This window comes from Podarcis gaigeae, assembly GCF_964106915.1.
Source record: "Podarcis gaigeae genome assembly, chromosome: 6".
Taxonomy (NCBI): Eukaryota; Metazoa; Chordata; class Lepidosauria; order Squamata; family Lacertidae; genus Podarcis; species Podarcis gaigeae.
Window position 1 is genome coordinate 1,893,173 of NC_139682.1, and position 20,811 is coordinate 1,913,983.

General features: G+C 49.2%; 1 protein-coding gene across 1 annotated transcript in view; it reads right to left on the reverse strand.

Annotated features, from left to right (window-relative positions):
• TGM2 (transglutaminase 2) overlaps positions 1-20,811 on the reverse strand; it is a 53,660-nt gene that overhangs the window by 14,565 nt on the left and 18,284 nt on the right. The window contains exons 3-7 of the mRNA XM_083744311.1: positions 13,672-13,914; positions 11,298-11,416; positions 3,083-3,211; positions 1,497-1,674; positions 67-202 (exon numbers count right to left, since the gene is read on the reverse strand). Coding sequence (XP_083600437.1) covers positions 67-202; positions 1,497-1,674; positions 3,083-3,211; positions 11,298-11,416; positions 13,672-13,914 — 805 coding nt within the window. The remainder of the gene's footprint in view (positions 1-66; positions 203-1,496; positions 1,675-3,082; positions 3,212-11,297; positions 11,417-13,671; positions 13,915-20,811) is intronic.

Here is a 20,811-nt window from a genome sequence, read left to right on the forward strand (position 1 = left end):
CTAGCAGGTCCAAGATGCTGCATGTATTTTTGGGGAGTCCCAAACACCCACCGGACCTCCACTCACCAGATGAGCTCCCGGTTCCCCTGCTGCAGCTTCCCGTTCTCATCCAAATACTGCTCTATGACCAAGTTGCCATTGGTGTCGTGGGCAGAGTTGTAGTTGGTGACCACGCGGGTGGGGATCCCCAGGGACCTCAGCACTGGGAAGGGAGGGGAGCAGAAGAGGGAGAGGTGAACGATTCATGGAACACGCCCAACAGACCTGGCAAGCTCCCAAATGAGGGAGACACTCGCTCCAACAGCTGACTTCAAAAATCCACACAACTCCATGCAAGGCAATACAGATATACTTGCATCTGCAATCATTCCGGTCCTACAGTGAAATATTAACAAGCAAAGAAGACAAAGGCAGAACTAGCTGCCTCATTCCCAAAGGGAGGATACCCAAGCCCAAGTTTATTATTTTATTTTAATTATTTATTAGATTTATATACAGCCCTTCGTCAGAAAATCTTAGGGCATTCACAAGATAAAAATACAAATAAATAGCTAAAGCCAAAGCCAAAGCAACAAAAAGCAACAAAACAATAGCCCCCCTCCCGCAAACACATTCTATTATTATTAGTTTGCCCCCATAGGAGGGGGCATTGGGCACCGTCCCCCATGGAGAGGGTGAGGAAACGGCCCCCTGCTACAGAGAATGGTGGAACAGGGGGCTGTTGCATATACCAGAACCCCCAACACACTTTAAAAAACCGCCTCCGATGTGATTAACGACCTGAGCCTCTGATAAGGCTCCAAGCACATTTCCCCATTACGCAGAGTAGCCAGCACAGGGAAGGGCAAGAAATATGAGCTACATGCTAAGAGTTTTATTACTAAGCTACGCAGACAGAAAAGAAATAAATCCTCTCTCTGTGAAAGCAGAGAGCAACCGAAAAACAAAGGAACAGGAAGAAGAAGAAGAAGAAGAAGAAGAAGAAGAAGAAGAAGAAGAAGAAGAAGAAGAAGAAGAAGAAGAAGAAGAAGAGGAGGAAGAGGAAGAGGAGTTTGGATTTGATATCCCGCTTTATCACTACCTGAAGGAGTCTCAAAGCGGCTAACATTCTCCTTTCCCTTCCTCCCCACAACAAACACTCTGTGAGGCTGAGAGACTTCAGAGAAGTGTGACTGGCCCAAGGGCACCCAGCAGATGCATGTGGGGGAGCAGGGAAGCGAACCCGGTTCCCCAGATTATGAGTCCACCGCTCGTAACCACTACACCACACTGGCTCTCCAGTAAACCAGTAAACATCACATCTGTCTCCTGTCTTCCATCAGACTTCCAACAGTCTGGAATCCCAGGAATGTAAACAGAGTCCTGTGACTCCAAGGGCACTGCACAGTGGCAACACACAGAAACCAACAGAGACATGGTATTCCCCAAATGCTGTTTGTGATGGGGGTGAGCCAAGGAGGCAGCCCCTTTCTGCTTCCTCACTGAGGACCCCTCACCTGTGCAGGCCACAGCGGCAAAGACCCAGCACTGCCCGTACCGGACTGGCAGGCACCCATATTTCTGCCACCTCTGGAGAATGTCCACGCTCCCGTTCCAGGCCATGGGGCTCACGCCGTCATCATACTGGTTGTCCCAGCGTCCAAACAGGATGCCTTGGTCATCGTTGCAGTTCACCTGCAGCCCAAGACACAACAAGAGAAGGAGGATGTGGACAGGTGGCTCAGGAGCTGAAGGAACCATTTGCACAGATTGGGTGGGGTTTCCTGAGTCCAGGTGCAAAACAGCTTGGAGCCAAGGGATCCTATTTATCTGCCCAAAGCCCGAGGCTGTCTTTGGAGGTCCAGTCCGGGTACCTCTACTGAATGAAATGCAGTGGGTACCCCAGTTATGGAATATCCTTCCCAGGGAGGCCTGCCTGACACCATTTTGTGGTCTTTCCCCCTGTTCATCTTCAAAACAACTTCCAGAGCCATTTTTTAAAACCTGCATTTATTTGATGGTGCTGTGAACTCTGCTTTCATTGTCTTGACAGTTGTACCCTGGATCCCGAAAATTTTTACACATCACTTGGGAAGACAGGCAAACTAATGCCAGTGGACTGGAAGAAGCAAAGATCACCCGTGCAGAAGCAATGATTCTTCAACATGAACTTCGTTGGACTGGTCATGTTGTGTGGATGCCTGATGATCGTCTTCCAAAGCAACTGCTCTATTCCGAACTTAAAAATGGAAAGCGTAATGCTGGTGGTCAACAAAAGAGGTTCAAAGGCTGTCTCAAGGCAAATCTTTAAAAATGTAGTATAAACACTGACAACTGGGAAACACTGGCCTGCGAGCGCTCCAGTTGGAGAACAGCCTTTTCCAAAGGTGTCATGGGCTTTGAAGACACTTGAACTCAGGACACAAGGGAGAAATGTGCTAGCAGGAAGGCGCGCTTGGCAAACCCTCACCATGATCAGCTCCTGCCCGGAAACCTATGTCCCCACTGTGGAAGGACGTGTGGATCCAGAATTGGCCTCCACAGTCACTTACGGACTCATTGTTAGAAGTATGCATATATACTCAGTACTTGGTTTGGGCCCCTTTTGCATCAATTACTGCCTCAATGCGGCGTGGCATGGATGCTATCAGCCTGTGGCACTGCTGAGGTGTTATGGAAGACCAGGATGCTTTAATAGCAGCCTTCAACTCTTCTGCATTGCTCAGTCTCATGTCTCTCATCTTTCTCTTGGCAATGCCCCATAGATATTCTAATTTTCCGAGTTTCACCTGTACTTGCAGAACTAATTACCTGAAGTAAGATAAAGGCAGCAGCATCTCTGATACACGTTTCAGAATGCAAGTGTCCCCTAACACATAATTCTGTGTTATATTATTCTGCAACCAGAGTTGCAAATGGCAGGAGTTTGGGCCATTTCAGCTTCACAGGAAAGCCCCCGAGTGTGTGAGGAGGACTCGGCTCTCTGTGGGGCTGGCAGAAGACAACGCAAGCATCTCCTTAGGACTGGGCAGAAGCTGCCTGGGGAGGCTGCCGCTGGCACAGTTGCCCACGTGGAGGGCCTGCCCTCTTGCTCCAAACTCACCATGGCGCTCACTACCCTGCTGATATAGACAGGGCTGTTGCGTCGGGAGCAGTCTTTGTCCTGGTTACGGAGAAACTTGGGGTTGGTGTCCAACAGTTGGAGGCAGATGTCCAGAATTTCATCTTCAAACTAATCCAGAAGGAGAAGGAAGGCATAAGAGGAAGACATCATCATCATCATCATCATCATCATCATCATCATCATTACGGCAACTTACAAAAAGTGAAAGAGCACCAGCAAACCCCACATACATGCATTAAACCAAGGGGGGGTTTACATTAAAACATCTCACCAACTCTAAAAGTGCGTAGTTTAAAGCCAAAGGCCTGGTGAAAGAGGAATGATTTCCCTGGTGACTGAAGATATATGATGATGGCACCAGGCGAGCCTCCCTGGGGAGAACATTCCACAAGCAGGGAGCCACCACTAAAAAGGTCCCGTTCTCATGTTGCCGCCCTACGGGCCTCTTGTGAAATAGGCAAACAAAGAAGGGCTTCAGATGATGATCGTGTTATTCTAAAGCAGCAATGCAGCAGCAAGCAAAGGCTCTAGCAGCCAAGTCAGCTGCTTGTGGCTGGAAAGCCAAACAGGATGTTTGTGACTGTTGCCATGGGAACAAAGGGGCAGTCCATTCTGTACTGAGCACCGGATGTTAGCTCAGAGTGTGTGTCATATGACCTGTACTGGGAGTACATGGGTGGAGTTTATTCTTACTGCTGTGGAGTGCAGACATATTTCTCTGTACTGATGTAAGAGACAGAAATAAAAGATGTAAATAGATTTCTGTCTGCTTCTTTCCCCTCCCTGGGGGACACCAAAGGGGAGAGAGGATGAACGGTGTGTTCCTCTCACACATCTGAGAAGAATCGCCGAGACCTCGGCTGCTTATCAGCAGAGTGGAGCAGCGGGGAGGTCACCAAGGAATATCTGCCGGTGCCTGGAAGACTGGCACATCCCTCTGACCGAGGCAGAATTCCAACAGATCGCAGGGTCTGGGTTGGTGGATAGGAGGAGAGGCCATCGTGAGCTATATAAGGCTTTAAAGGTCAAAATTGGGCCCAAAAACTAATGGGTAGCCAGTGCTGTCAGACAGTACCAGGAAATGAAAAAGAAAACACCCAGGTTTTTCTTATTTCCCTGAGCTGCAATAAATCAGGAATAAAGCAAACTAGACAAGATGCTGGATCATGGAAGTCTGCACTCCTAATTCTCTCTCTCTAAATAGCCACAATCGGTATTACCGCTGTGCCATGTGGAGAGGAGGGGGTTAAACCTTCCTGGCCACTACCAAAATCACCATCACCATCCCACATCTCTTTGCTGTGGGGGGAAAGGACTCATCTTAGCCAAAGGATGCCTGCTGTATGTCTTCCTGCATCGTGCGGATGAAGAACATCACAAACAAAATACCGGTACCGTGGACCATTTGGAGAGATATAAAATATGGATAAGGAAAGAATATGCAGTTGAAAATGTTGACCGTAGGACCCACGGAGTGGAGGGTGGGAAGTCTGGAGATTCAGAGAAATCTCTAAATATGGATATGTATTTTGTATTGTCATAATTCTACACTTGTAAAATCAGATAAAAATTATTTCAAAAAAAGGAAAAAAGAACACCACAAACGCCTCCCTGAATCCAACACAACGTCTATCAAGTCAGCCATCAAAATCAGGGAAGGGGTGTATTTTTCAGGCCCCAAGTGGACATGGACAAACCTGTCCAAACACGGGTGCACACGTCAAAGACATATTATTAACCGTTGACTCCAAGAAAAACCTGAACACATCTGAGTGCAGCACATTTTTCTCTGGTTTGAGGAGTTTCCCTTTCTGGTAAGGCAGGGGGAAATAAGGAGGGAAGCTGAGCATGGTTACCGATTGATTAAAATCCAAAGCTGTGTGTTGCTGCACAGATCTCAGCAGCTCCACATGCCCATTGGGTTGGTAATCTGCGTTTTAAAAGCTCTCTTAACGCCTGTGATTATCAGGCTAATTGTCCCACTGAGTTCATAGCATATTCTCTCTCTCTCTCTCTCTCTCTCTCTCTCTCTCTCTCTCTCTCACACACACACACACACACAGCTAGCTCCTTTTTCTTTGCCAAGACACCCTCCCTCAAGGAAGATGGGACTAGGGCAACAGGACGTAGTCCGAGGGAATTTAACCCTGGTTGCTTCCCTAACAACCGAGAATTTGGGGATACTCTATAGGTGGCAACGTACAGTATCATTTAAACCCACAGCAAGGACTCTTGATATTGGGGGGGCCCTGTGACAACTCATCCCCTGCACTAGGTGTAAATCAGAGCTGAGGCACAATGGAAACAAAAACTGTGTTTTTATTAAACTCTCAGAGCGGGATAAAGCGTGACCGGTTCAGCATTAAAGCCACAGTACTGGTTTTCTGTCTGAAATGCCAGTTCAGGTTTGAACACGAACTGTGCTTGCAATCCTCCACTACAGAACTATTTATATAAAAACAATTTCCTCCTCGAATCATAGAAATGTAGAGTTGGAAGGGATCCAAAGCGTCATCGCCCTGCAATAACACAGGAGTAGCAGCTAAGGACTATGCACTTTTCCTTTTCCTGCAAAAGCACCTCTAGCCCTTTGAGGGATACTTTCCCTACACCTGTGGGAATTGGACAGCTTTATCCTACCTGGATAAAGTAGTGGTGTATGGAAGTGAGAGCTGGACCATAAAGAAGACTGATTGCCGAAGAATGGATGCTTTTGAATTGTGGTGCTGGAGGAGACTCTTGAGAGTCCCATGGACTGCAAGAAGATCAAACCTCTCCATTCTGAAGGGAATCAGCCCTGAGTGCTCACTGGAAGGACAGATCCTGAAGCTGAGGCTTCAAGACTTTGGCCACCTCAGGAGAAGAGAAGACTCCCTGGAAAAGACCCTGATGTTGGGAAAGATGGAGGGCACAAGGAGAAGGGGATGACAGAGGACGAGATGGCTTGGAACTGTTCTCAAAGCTACGAGCATGAGTTTGACGAAACTGTGGGAGGCGGTGGAAGACAGGAGTGCCTGGCGTGCTCTGGTCCATCGGGTCACAAAGAGTCGGACACGACTAAATGACTAAACAACAACAATTTTCATTGGAGAAATGTTGGAAGGTATTCAACAGCTCTTTCCATCCAGCATTCTGTTCTCACCATGGCCAACCAGATCAAATGCCTCTATTGGAGAACCCACAAGCAGGATTCGAATACAGGACCCCTCTCTACTCCTGCAGTTTCCAGCAACTGGGATTCAGAAGCACCTCTGCTTCTGACTGTGGAGGCAGAGTAGAGCCCTCCTGGCTAGGAGCCTCCTGGAGAAAATCCTTCAGTGGGGTCCCATTTCTCAAAGCTGCAACGACCAGGACTTTGGCAGAGCCTGATGTGCATTTTATTCACGGCTGCAGAGCCTACGGAGGGCAAGCGAGTCTGGCACCGAGAGTGGCAGCGGACGCCACTTTGAAGGACTTTCTCAGGCATCGGAGAGAGCAACGACTGGCTGCCTCGTCTGGAGGCGTCAGAAGCGGTTTTTATGGTTTTTATCTCACAGTCCAGGAAGAGGACTTGGGCAGGCTGACAGCCAGCCAGGATGCCTCTGGCCTGTTTGTGCAGCAGAGATTAGATGCTCGCTGAAGCCTCAGATAAGAACGGAGAACTCCAGGGAGCAGCTTTCCCCCTGTTCTGGCCCCATAGAAAGGCGAAAGGAGGGGAGGGGGCAGCTGTGAGCCAAAGCACAGTTTGGCTCAATGAACAGTCCCAACCTGCTGCCCTCCAGAATTAGGCAAATTCATGCAGGAGAGGACCCGGAGAGTTATGGTCTGCCTTCGGAGTCAGCAATGCGCATGAATACCAGGTGCTGGAAGCCACAGGAGTTGTTCTGGTGCTCGATTCCTGGTTGTGGGTTTCCCATTGGGCATCTGGGGCAGAGGGAGCCATGCTCCGCACTTGCCCTTGCCTTGCCCTGTGAAATTGTTTGTGTGGCTATGGGGCCACCATACCCAAAAGGAGACTTTTGGATCAAGCCTGACAGCCATGGAATTGCCCAGCGCACGGCTGATTCCCCTGGCAGATCTCGCCCCAATGCTGTGGTGTTTTCCTCCCTTTCTTGTCCTTGGCTGTCATCCGGATCAGTTTCAGACTATCTGATTTCTCCTCATGTGCAGGCTTGCTGTATGTGGATTTGATCTGTTTTTATTCTCTTTAAATATCTGCATTTGCTTCCTGTTTGTACTGGAGAGATCCAGGAATGCTGGACTGGGTGATGTGATGATGAACGTTTTGTACAGTCAGATGTTTGCACTTGTTCCTGTTGGCTTCTGGCGCACGTCCGAAGCAAATACAACCACCTGGAACCCGAAAAGCTAGTGCAAAGTGTGTTATCTTTGGCTCCATTTCACAAACGGAGAAACTGAGGCTGTGGGGTACAGCTTTGCCCAAGGTGACATGTCCCTGTGAGGATCATCAGGACTCTGAGATCTTGGTTTAACTTGCCATCCTATCCTCTAAAATAGCCTTTGCCAACGTGGTGCTCTCTAGCCAGCACTGATGGGAGTTGTAGCGTAAAACATCTGGAAGGCATTAGATTGGCTCTAAAAGTGCCTGCAACATGGTTGTTTGTGGCTGAGGACCTTCTGTTCTCTCCTTATCATGTGCTTGAATCTGGAGATGGATGGTGTCCTGCGTTATTGCCTCAGGGCTGGAGAATAGGACTTGCCCAAGACATTTTGCTGCCTGAGGCAAAGGACAAGATATTCCCTCTATCCCTACCCCATGGGCAAAGCCCAGCACATGGTCAGATGCATCTCATTTCAACGCTGTCAAGTGGGCAGAATCCTCTGCTACGTCCAAGAGATGCTGGCTAGGTTAGAGCTGGCCGTGCGAAATATGCTCAAATACCTCCCTGTTCCTGCCCACTCTGCAGCATCTGCCACCTGAGGCAGCTGCTTAATAGTATAGCCAGACTATCTAGATCAGTGTTTCCCAACCTTGGGCCTCCAGCTGTTTTTGGACTACAATTCCCATCATCCCTTGCCACTGGTCTTGCTAGTCAGGGATGATGGGAGTTGTAGTTCAAAAACAGCTGGAGGCCCAAGGTTGGGAAACACTGATCTAGATCAGCGGTTCTCAACCTGCAGGTCCCCAGATGTTATTGGACCACAACTCCCATCATCCCTGAGCTCTGGCCTTGCTAGCTAGGGATGATGGGAGTTGTAGTTGAACAACATCTGGGGACCCGCAGGTTGAGAACCACTGATCTAGATCATGTGTAGGCAAACTAAGGCCTGGGGGCCGGATCCGGTCCAATAGCCTTCTAAATCTGGCCTGCGGACGGTCCGGGAATCAGTGTATTTTTACATGAGTAGAATGTGTGCTTTTATTTAAAATGCATCTCTGAGTTATTTGTGGGGCGTGGGAATTCGTTCATTTTTTCTTTTCTTTTTCAAAATATAGTCCGGCCCCCCACAAGATGTGAGGGACAATGGTCCGGCCTCCTGCTGAAAAAGTTTGCTGACCCCTGATCTAGTTAGCCACTAGCTTCCCCTCAGCTGTGCAGCTCTGTTGCTAGACGGCCCTGCCTCCCACAGTCCAAACCAAACATTTGGGGACACCACCTCCAGACTCGCACATACCCAAGGGATGCCCATCTTTTATGACTCTGCATGCACAGAATTTCATGTGGGTCATGTTGCTCCTGCTAACGGATACAAAATCTGGATTCCAGTGTGCAATGCTATGCAAGCTATGCAGTTTTCCCTGACCCTGACTGGGTTCAGTGATCTATAGCCTGCCTGCCTCTCCCTCTCCCTCCCTCTCTCTCTCTCTCTCTCTCTCTCTCTCTCTCTCTCTCTGTTCCTGCAAGTTTTGGAGTCAGCATTTTCACATCCAGAAATGTGTGGGATTGTTTCATTGGTCCTGACAGGTCCTCAGTATGCATCTTTCAGCTTGTTGGGTTTCACCCATTTGAGATGAATTTGTGTGATAATATTAATATAATATTTTATTATTTATAGCCTGCCCATCTGGATGGGCTTCCCCAGCCACTCTGGGCGGCTTCCAACAGAATATTAAAATACACTGGTCTGTTAAACATTAAAAGCTTCTCTAAACAGGGCTGCCTTCAGATGTCTTCTAAAAGTTTGGTAGCTGCTGTTCCCTTTGACATCTGATGGGAGGGCGTTCCACAGGGCGGGGGCCACCACCGAGAAGGCCCTCTGCCTGGCTCCCTGTAACTTGGCTTCTCGCAGCAAGGGAACCGCCAGAAGGCCCTCGGAGCTGGACCTCAGTGTCTGGGCTGAATTATGGGGGTGGAGATATACAAGTATATAGGTACACAGGTATACAGGACCGTGATATTTAAAAGACCATTGGCATCAGATAAAATGAAGTCCTTCTTCATGCAGCCTAGTGTTAAACTATGGAACTCACTGCTGCAGGAGGCAGTCGTGGCCACCAACCTAGATGGCTTTAAAAGAGGATTAGAAAAATTCATGGAGAAGGAGGAGACAACTGATGGCTCTTGGCCAGGATGGCTCTGCTCTGCCTCCACGGTCGAAGGAAGCAATGGTTCTGAATACCAGTTGCTGGAAGCTGCAGGAGAGGAGAGGAATCTCATGCCTGGGTCCAGCCAGCGGGTTTCCCACAGGCATCAAAATGATCAAATAACAGCATATAACTAGGAGTGTTCCGTTTAAACTGCCTGAACATAAGAAGAGCTTTGCTGCTGGATCAGGCCACTTGGTCAAACACTCTGTTCTCCCAGCAGACAACAAAATGCCCACAGGATATCTGCTATCAAGACTGGGGTGCAATAATTCTGTCCATCTGCCATTCCCACACTGGATGCTGGAGGTAGAACATTGTGACTTACAGCCAAATAAGTTGGAGTTCTTGTTATTAAATATACCAAGAAAAAAGCACACCAAGAACTCAGGCCAATATACCAGTAAGTTTCAATAGTGGAAGTGGTCCCTACTCACAAATCAGTAGTCAATTGTAACAAAAACTAATCCATTCAAAAGTATGTATTCTGACAAGGATTACAAACTCAAATAGAGATTACAAACTCAAACAGGGATTACAAACTCAAACTCATAAGGATATGTATAACACAATAATTTGTTACAGAATTAGAGATAAGAGTTTATGAGTACAGATAAGTTCATGTTAGTCCATAGTCAGATTTGACATGAAGATCTTAGTTTCAATCATTGAGCAGAAGTCAGAAGTCAATTATGGATCAGAAACCAGGACAGGGCCCTGTTTCGATGTATTCATCTTCATCAGCTGGAATCATCATTACAACCAACTACTCAGTAGGGACCACCCCCACTATTGAAACTTATATTAGCCAGAGTTCTTGGTGTGCTTTTTTTCTTGGTATATTTATAGCAAAAGACAGCTACATCCACCATGAATTTATCTAATCCCCACTTAAACCCTTCAGAGTTGGCAGCCATCCCTGGAACTTGCGGCAGTTTGACCGGGTGCTTTGCAAAGAAGCACATTCTCTCATTTGCCCAGACTCTCCAAAAGGAAACAAAATCATTCTGGCAGATCCATTTCCACACTCTCCTCTTTAAACCTTTGCAAGACTTACGTTTTTAAAAACTCACCCCATATGCTTCTAAATCTACTATCATCCACCCAAAGCCTTTGGAAACTTTGGGTTCTGGGGGCAATTGGATTATTTCTGTGCAAGTGGACAGCATGACAGGAGCCAAAGTAATCTATGAGTGGGCGCAAAGACGGATGGATGATGGAAGCACTTCTGGTCTAGGACATCAGAAGACAGAGCCGTTTTGAAACCCATTGCCTGAAGAGCTGCAGAGTGTTGTGAAAATGTTTTGATCCACTTCAGTCTCCTCTGTGTTCTTGTTTTCTAAAGCTTGCTGAGGAATTTCAGCCTTTTGCGCACGCTCTCACTCTCTCCATCTCCATCCCAGGGGGAATATGCCAGAAACTCCTCATATTGCCTCTCTTCTATTTTGTGGAACATTCTCTAAGAGGACGATAGACAGGCAAGTTCTCTGCTCAGGTATCTGATGGTGTGGTGCCATTTACACTCTCAGGTGTGGTGCCATTTACACTCCTGGAGTGCCTGTTTTCAACCAAGTGCAGAGGGGCTTGGACTAATGGATCCTTTGGGCCCCTCTTCCTGCTCCCCACGTGCTTCGCAAAAGGGCAGCAGAGGACAAGGAAGCAACTCACCTGGCCAAAGTTCCATGGGATCGAGTAGATGTAATCCTTGGATCCCTGGTAGATCTGGCCATGCTGGGTCAACACGTATTCCACACGCTGCTCTTCGCTCTCCAGGAAGACAGAGTCCGCTGCGGGGGAAAGATGCCGTCAGAAGAGGAAGGCGGAAAAGGCCTCAGAGGAGAGGGATGGGGGAGAGGCCATGTGGTGTAGTGGTTAGAGCGTTAGTCTAGGACTGGGGTGACCTGGGTTCAAATCCCCACTCGGCCATGAACGTTCATGGTGTGTGTCCTTGGAGGCCAGTCACTGCCTCGCAGCTTAAACCTACCTCACAGGGCTGTTGTGGGGATTAATGAGGACTAGAATGTGGTCTAAATCACAGAGCCTAGGACTTGCCAATCAGAAGGTCGGCGGTTCAAATCCCCATGACAGGGTGAGCTCCTGTTGCTCGGTCCCTGCTCCTGCCAACCTAGCAGTTTGAAAGCACATCCAAGTGCAAGTAGATCAATAGGTACCACTCTGGCGGGAAGGCAAACGGCGTTTCCGTGCGCTGCTCTGGTTCTCCAGAAGCGGCTTAGTCCTGCTGGCCACTTGACCCGGAAGCTGTACGCCGGCTCCCTCGGCCAATAAAGCGAGATGAGCGCCGCAACCCCAGAGTCGTCCATGACTGGACTTAACTGTCAGGGGTCCCTTTATCTTTACCTAGAATGTTTATAGCCCAATTTTTCCTCCCAGGTAAAAGGTAAAGGTAAAGGACCCCTCGGGGGGAAAGTCCAGTCAAAGGCGACTACGGGGATGCATCTCGCTTTCAGGCCAAGGGAGCCAGCATTTGTCCACATAAAGTTTTCCAGGTCATGTGGCCAGCAGGACTAAACCGCTTCTGGCGCAATGGGACACCATGAGAGCACTGGAAATACTGTTTACCTTCCTGCCACAGCAGTACCTATATCTAAATATATCTACTTGCACTGGTGTGCTTTTGAACTGCTAGGTTGGTAGGAGCAGGGACCGAGCAATGAGAGCTCACCCCGTGGCGGGGATTCGAACTGCCGAGCCTCTTTCCGGCAAGCCCAAGAGGCTCAGTGGTTTAGACCACAGCGCCACCCACATACGTGATTCTAGCCTTCATTTAACCCCCACAACAACCCTGTGAGGTAGGTTAGAGTGAAAAGCAAGCACTGGCCCAAGGTCACACAGTGACCTTCATGGCTGAGGGGAGAGATTTGGTCCTAGGCGAACACTCTAACCACTGCATTGCACTGTCTCTGGGAAAGCCTAGAAGCTGAGAAAGCAGATCCCTTCTGATGTCATCAAGGACAGTGGGATGACCCGGGAGCAGAGCCCCAGCGACACGGCAAAGAATCTTGGAGCAAACATTGCAGATTGCTCCAGCTGCTCCTTCAAGTAAACGGAATCTAAATTCAGGTAGGCAGCCCAATTGGTCTAACACAGTCAAAATAAATAAAAAAATTGTCCAGTAGCACCTTAGAGACCAACTAAGTTTGTTCTGGGTATAGGTTTCCGTGTGCATGCACACTTCTTCTTCAGATTTGCACACGAAAGCTTATACCCAGAACAAACGTAGTTGGAATCTAAAATAATCCTCCATTTTGCTCTGCTCTGTGTGTCTGTTCCACTTTAGCATCAAACCCCGTGGGTGCATTTCAACCTTTGAACACTGACACAGACAAAGGTGGTAAGATAACACTCATCGGCAGCATCATATGGGATACTGAAAAGACGCGACAGAAATGCAAAGCGTCGCCAGCAGTGTCGCCGCCCAGGTTAGGCTGTGCAAGACTGCGATAATAAGGGGAGGAACTGTAACGCTTTCAGCGGAGTTTGCTGGGGAATGTGGTCTCCCTGCACTAGAAACATAAAGCCTTGTCTGGGGGAGGAGGCAGTGGGGGAGCAGGAGATGCTGCCCACCCGTGTAGACAATACTGAGGTAGATAGACCAATGGTCTAACTCTCTCCAAGCCAGCTCTCCTTCCAAACGGGTCTGCCTCCTTCTAACTGTCCCACGCTTCTGCAGCCCTTCGGCCTGAGATCCTACAGACTGGAAGTGGGAACCTTCTGCCCACAGAGCACACGCTCTAATACCATTTCATCCATGGCTGCTTTGCATCTAGAAGGTTGGAGCTTCAATCCCCAGCAATTCTAGGCAGGACTGCAAAAGACCCTTGTCCACTGCTGGTCACTGCAACCTGGTCTTTGCCAACCTCGTGTCCTCCAGATGTTTGGAGCAGCAGCATCAGCGTGATGGTGCTGGCCAAGGTCAATGGGAGCTGTAGTCTAAAACATCTGGAGGGCACCAGGTTGGTGAGCACTGATCCAGATGCTCCCGTGATGACGCAGGCTCCTGCCAAGGCTTGCAACCACCTACCTGGGCACCAAGGGTTGAAGAGCAGGACAAAGTCGCCCAGGCTGAAGCTGGAGCCCTGATGGTCAGTGGCAGCGTCCATGGTCAGGCGGTAGCGGCCGATGCGGGCGTCAGGAGGGGAGGAGATGGACAGAGTCAGAGAGGTCCCCTCCTGGCATTCCACGGCTGAGCTCCAGACAGCCTCTTCCAGGGAGCAGGAAAGGGGAAAGAGAGATCTGGTCCCCGATGTCTCGATGGGGCAGGGCCCTGCAGGAGGAGGAAGCAAAACAGGCCGGTGGTCAGAGCTCTCTGCGCATGAACTAGAGATACGGTGCAGAACACAACAGCCAGACAGCAAAAGCCGATTTGCAGTGGAACGGACGCTCCTTCCTTGGGCGATTTTAAGCAGAGGTTGGGGGGCCATAAAAGGGAAAAAAAAGGGATGCTTGAGCTGAGATTCCTGCATTGCAGGGGGCTGGACTAATAATAATAAATAATAATAATACATTTTATTTATACTCCGCCCTCTCCAGCCAAGACCAGGCTCAGGGCGGCTAACACCCCATATAAAAACAAACTGATTGAAATACAATTTAAAAACGAGATTAAAATACAACATTAAAACGTTAAAATATTAAAATGCAGCCTCATTTCAATTGAAACTCAAATCAAAAACTTTGGGGGGGATGAAAACGTCAAGTCTTCACCAAGGCTAACTTTCCAGACTGGTCCTACATGGGCCAGAAAAAAGCCAGGGAAGTCCCCAAATAGGAGTTCCATCACAGGAGGGGAAAGGAAAAAAGAAGAGGGGGAGGGAATCAAATTGATTCTAGATGACTCCTGAGGGTCCCTTTCAAATCGACCATCCTACAGTTCTATGATTTTGTGAAAGAGATTCCAATTAAACACCAGAAACAACTTTCTGATGGAAAGAGCTGCTCAGCTGTGAAACGGACGACCTTAGCCACTCCCACTTTAAAAGCCATCAGCCATCAGACCCAAAGCAAGCAGAACCTCTCCCACATGTTACATTTATAGCAGTTTTATGCCACTTTTAACAGATAGGGTTCCCCCAAAGAATCATGGAAACTGTCGTTTGCCAAGGGGTTGGACTAGATGACTCTTGGAGGTCCCTGTCCAAGTCAACCATCCTAAAGTTCTCTGATTTTGTGAAAGGAGATTCCAACTAAACCCCGGAAACTACTTTCTGATGGTAAGATGGTAGTTAGCAAAGCGTGGTGGGAGATATTTGGAGACTCCGATCCACCTCACAGAACTACAGTTCCCACATTTCCCTGGAAAGAGGGGTTGATTGTTGGACCAGTTGAAGCCTGTGGGGTTGAAGTGCCCCAGAGAAAAGTGCCCTGCTGGCTTCACAGGTGGGAGGAAAAAGCCGAATTCAAGGGCCAATGGAGTAATATCCGCCCTCCCTTCCCTGCAGGTGGGTGGGGTTTGCGGCACCGAGCGGGGCTTACCTGGGTGGGTGCCACCCACCTGCTTGAGCTGGTCTTTGACTCACCCTCAGCCAGGGAGGAAAATGGACGGCCGGCAGAGGGTGGGCCTAAGGCCAAAAGAAAAGAGGCTGACCCTTTGGCTCAAGCCTCTTTTGCTGTTCTTCCTTCCAGGATCAATCCCTCTCGCATTAATTATGCAGTGAGTAAAATTAACAGGGCCATGCACAACACCATGCGGCAAATTGGTGGGTTCTCTATCCCACATCCCACCATCACAGCAGATAGAGTTGACCTATTCCGGGGGGGGGGGCGGGGGCGGGGTGCACCTGACCCCACTGGGGAATGATTTCTGGCTCCACGACTTGCGACAAGCCCTTGGGGACCGGATAGATTGTGGGGTTTGATTGGTCCTTGGTTGTGGGACTTGGCAGCGAGGCCCCTTAGGGCCTCGAGTAGCAGTTTTTAGACCTTGGCAAGGTAGCCTTTAGTCTAACATCAAGTTGGGGGGGATGCATTCATGCTCCCTCCCCATGCGGCGGCGCTTGCAGGGCCTGTTAAAGGGCAAAAAACTGGGAGTCCTTGGCCCTAGAGCGGCGGCAAGTAGGTCAAACTCCCGGGACGAGGTCGGTGGAAGGGCATGCTGTGTAAGTTTGTGCTTTGCAGTCCCCTCTCACTGGACCTCACCTGCCTGCATATCCTCAGGCAGGTGGGCTGAGAGGGTTGCCTGCCAAGGCCTGTGCCAAGTTGCCCACTTCTGAAGCGCAATAAAGTTGTGGCCAATTTGAACCCATACTCTGGTCTCTTGTCTCATCATTTGGGATAATGGGGTAGGCACCACAGACAGGGTTTAGCGCGTGTGCCCACAAAAGGCAAAACCTTGACAGACAGCACTGTGTCTCAAGAGCAGGAGAAGTGTAGATGGGCTACAAGGTATGTTCCTTTGAAGAGTCTTTATTGGAGAGCGTTTATTTCCAGCATTTTTTCCAGGGTGTGGCTGCTTGGGAAGGAGGAGGTTTTCCTGATGACTGATGAGGATACCTGAGCTGCGTCTCCTGAGGGTCACAGGATCACACCCCCAGTCACAAAGGTTGCAAGCTGTTCCACCGCTAAGAGACAACAGGATCGTGGACTGATGCAGGACTGGACGAGGCCAGCAAAGGAGAGGCGTCCTTGGCGGAGCAGATTTATCAAAGCTGTGCTTTGTGCACCAGCCCCGTCCCTCGTCATTCCATGTCAATAAATAGACTCCTGAACCAATGCACACATTTCTGGTGGCCTCACCCCGCCGGCGGTTTTGCTCCGGCAATCCCACAAGCCCATAAATCTGAGAAGGAGCAAGGGAGCATCTTGCCATGTAAGGCGATTCCCTCGCCATCTCTTCCTCCCCAGCACAAGTTAACAAGGTGAAATTCAGACAAGGATGAAAACCTCCAGACAGACTCCTTTAATGCAACGTGGGAGCCCTGCGTCTCATAACCGGCAGCGTCCACATTTTCAAGGCAGCGAGGCATTTATTATCCCACACGATTTATAAAAGGTATAAGCCGCTGGGATTGCAAAAAAACAACCACACACCTCACATTAGTTTGCGAAAAGTTAAAAGATGGCTAAGAAAAATGGACAGTAATTCGAGGCATGCAAAAAGTTAAAAGAACAATTGACTAAGAGCAGATTAAAACTTGCACTAACTTCCTAAACATCTGGATAGGCTTATCTAAGCAAGCATGTTTTCAGCAGATGCTGGAAAGCGGACAGTGAAGGTACCTGACCTGAGGGGCTGCCTCACTAAAATATCAGTTCCTTGCAAATGTGGAACGGGACTCCCTGGTCCTGAATGGGGTCACTGTGCCCCTGAAGGACCAGGTGCGCAGCCTGGGAGTCATTTTGGACTCACAGCTGTCCATGGAGCGCAAATTAATTCTGTGTCCAGGGCAGCTGTCTACCAGCTCCATCTGGTACACAGGCTAAGACCCTACCTGCCCGCGGACTGTCTTGCCAGTGTGGTGCATGCTCTGGTTATCTCCTGCTTGGACTACTGCAATGTGCTCTACGTGGGGCTGCCTTTGAAGGTGACCCGGAAACTGCAATTAATCCAGAATGCAGCAGCTAGACTGGTGACTGGGAGCGGCCGCCGAGACCACATAAAACCGGTCCTGAGAGATCTGCATTGGCTCCCAGTACGTTTCCAAGCACAATTCAAAGTGTTGGTGCTGACCATTAAAGCCCTAAACGGCCTCGGTCCAGTAGACCTGAAGGAGCGTCTCCTCCCCCATTGTTCTGCCCGGACACTGAGATCCAGCGCTGAGGGCCTTCTGGCGGTTCCCTCACTGCGAGAAGCAAAGCTATAGGGAACCAGGCAGAGGGCCTTCTCGGTGGTGGCGCCTGCCCTGTGAAACGCCCTCCCTTCAGATGTGAAGGAAATAAGCAGCTATCTTATCTGTAAAAGACATCTGAAGGCAGCCCTGTTCAGGGAAGTTTTTAATATTTAATGCTGTATTGTTTTTAACATTTGATTGGGAGCCGCCCAGAGTGGCTGGGGAAACTCAGCCAGATGGACGGGGTATAAATAATAAATAATTATTATTATTATTATTATTATTATTATTATTATTATTATTATTAGGTGCAGCTGCAACAGTTTGAAGAGGTCAGATGGGTGCATAAGGGGAAGGGCAAACTGGTCCCAAATTGCGAAGGGATTTTTAATAATAATAATAATAATAATAATAATAATAATAATAATAATAATAATTTATTTATACCCCGCCCATCTGGCTGAGTTTCCCCAGCCACTCTGGGCGGCTCCCAATCAGTGTTAAAAACAGTACAGCATTACATATTAAAAACTTCCCTGAACAGGGCTGCCTTAAGATGTCTTCTGAATGTCAGGTAATTCTTTATCTCTTTGACATCTGATGGGAGGGCGTTCCACAGGGCGGGTGCCACTACCGAGAAGGCCCTCTGTCTGGTTCCCTGTAGCCTCACTTCTCGCAATGAGGGAACCGCCAGAAGGCCCTCAGCGCTGGATCTCAGTGTCCGGGATGAACAATGGGGGTGGAGACGCTCCTTCAGGTATACAGGACCGAGGCCGTTTAGGGCTTTAAAGGTCAGCACCAACACTTTGAATCGTGCTCGGAAACGTACTGGGAGCCAGTGCAGATCTCTCAGAACCGGTGTTATGTGGTCCCGGCGGCCACTCCCAGTCACCAGTCTAGCTGCCGCATTCTGGATTAATTGCAGTTTCCGGGTCACCTTCAAAGATAGCCCCACGTAGAGCGCGTTGCAGTAGTCCAAGCGTGAGATAACCAGAGCATGCACCACTCTGGCGAGACAGTCCGCGGGGAGGGAGGGTCTTAGCCTGCGTACCAGGTGGAGCTGGTAGACAGCTGCCCTGGACACAGAGTTAACCTGCGCCTCCATGGACAGCTGTGAGTCCAAAATGACTCCCAGGCTGCGCACCTGGTCCTTCAGGGGCACAGTTACCCCATTCAGGACCAGGGAATCCTCCACACCTGCCTGCCTCCTGTCCCCTAAAAACAGTACTTCTGTCTTGTCAGGATTCAACCTCAATCTGTTAGCCGCCATCCAACCTCCAACCGCCTTCAGGCACTCACACAGGACCTTCACCGCCTTCACTGGTTCTGATTTAAAGGAGAGGTAGAGCTGGGTGTCATCTGCATACTGATGAACACCCAGCCCAAACCCCCTGATGATCTCTCCCAGCGGCTGCATGTAGATGTTGAAAAGCATGGGGGAGAGGACAGAACCCTGAGGCACCCCACAAGTGAGAGCCCAGGGGTCTGAACACTCACCCCCCACCCCCACTTTCTGGACACGGCCCAGGAGGAAGGAGCGGAACCACTGTATGACAGTGCCCCCAGCTCCCAGCCCCTCTAGACGGTCCAGAAGGATGTTATGGTCGATTTATATGGGATAGGAGCTTCCAAAGTCAAAGGTTGATACTTACAAGGGCTGCAACGTTTTAAGAAAGAACCTTGTGACAATCCTATACCTTGTGCCCAAGGCGGTTGCATAAGTTGGCACAGTTATGGCAGTTAATTATAGCCTTTTTTGTGTTGCTAGAGCAGCTGATCAGTCGGTTTGTTCTGTTTTGCTGCTGCCTGACTCCGAGTTAGTGAGAGTCTGTTGGAGTTTTAGTGATAAATCTCTGCAGTGCATTACTAACCTAAGAAAGACCTGCCTGCCCTATGCATATGCATTTAATCTAACAAGTGCAAGGACACCGTGAGGAAAAGTAATTATCTAATCTCTAAAAGAGTGTCTTTTGTATTTTTTGTGAGGGGAAAGGGAACCAAACAAAAGGGTTAAACTGCCCTGTCTCTAGCTTTCACATAAACTCTGAAATTAAATACAATTGCTAAATAAACCTTTATTAACTTTCAGAAATTATCACAGGAAATGTGACATTCAGCTAATTCGTTTTTCAGAACTGAAATCTTAGTTCCCACAATTTATATGCGAACAGTTAACTTCTTGAACTTGACTTGGAAGCAAAATCAGCAACTGATGCAGATCTCTGAGCACAGGCGTTATATGCTGATGGGGGCTAATAATAATAATAATAATAATAATAATAATAATAATAATAATAATACTCCACCCTCTATACCCCTCCCCTGTCAGCAACCGTGCTGCAGCATTCTGCGTGCCATGATTGTGCTGTGGTTGAGACAAGCCTTTGGGGGTGACCCAGACCTTCTGGACTATGTACTGGAAAGCCTCAACTGGCTGCCCTTAAATAGCCAGGTTGTTTTGAGGGATGGCTGTAAACTTCCACTGGCCAGTGGTCAGAAGGCAAGATGCCCCGAAGACAGAGCTCCCTTTTGCTTCTGTCCAGGCGCAGCCCACAAGCGACAGGGAGCCTTGCAAAAAGAGGCCCTGCCCTCTTCCGAGGCTCCACCCGAGACGGAGGGTTTGGCAATTGGTGAACTGCAGACTCATGCTTCACGCCCGCCCGCCCTCCCCGCCCGTCTGCCCACGGTGATTCACAGCTTTCACAGAGTGCCAGGGCTGGTCACAGACTTCCGCTCCTGACTGTCTGCTAAACTCAGAATCTGAGAACTGCAGGGTTGAAGGGAGGGACCCTCAAGGGACATCTAGTCCGACCCCCTGCAATGCAGGAATTTTGGGCAGTTTGTGCCACAGAAGGGCCTTGGAGCAGAGGCACTTGTAGGGGTGGCCCTGGCATTTCCTGATGAGCCCCAGGTCTTCTGTTCCTACCTCCTGACACCCCTTTGCTCAGGTGCCACTCAGGTGCTACAGCTCCCATCAGCTCCAGCCAGCATGAGCCCTTGTCCAAAAGATCTTGAGGGCACCAGGTTGGCGAAGGTTGGGCCAGAAGGCCAGGTTTGGGTCAAAGAGGGCCAGATGTGATGATGTGAACATGCATGAGGCCGACGAAAGCTGCTGAAGTTGTTGAGCTTTTTTTTTTAGAATTTTACCCCTAAGTTGTTGGGCTTTTTAAAGGATTTGACCCCTTTGTTGTTGAGCTTTTTAAAGGATTTGACCCCAGGACATATACTACTATGGGGCCAGATTAAATCGACTGCTGGGCTCCCCAAACGGACTTTGGACAGCTGCCCCCTGGTTAAAATGTCCCCTCTAGCTCCGGGCGTCCTGGGAGCTGAGGGACATTGTAGCTTCATATGAAAGATCATAGAATGGCAGAATTGGAAGGGGCACCCAAAGG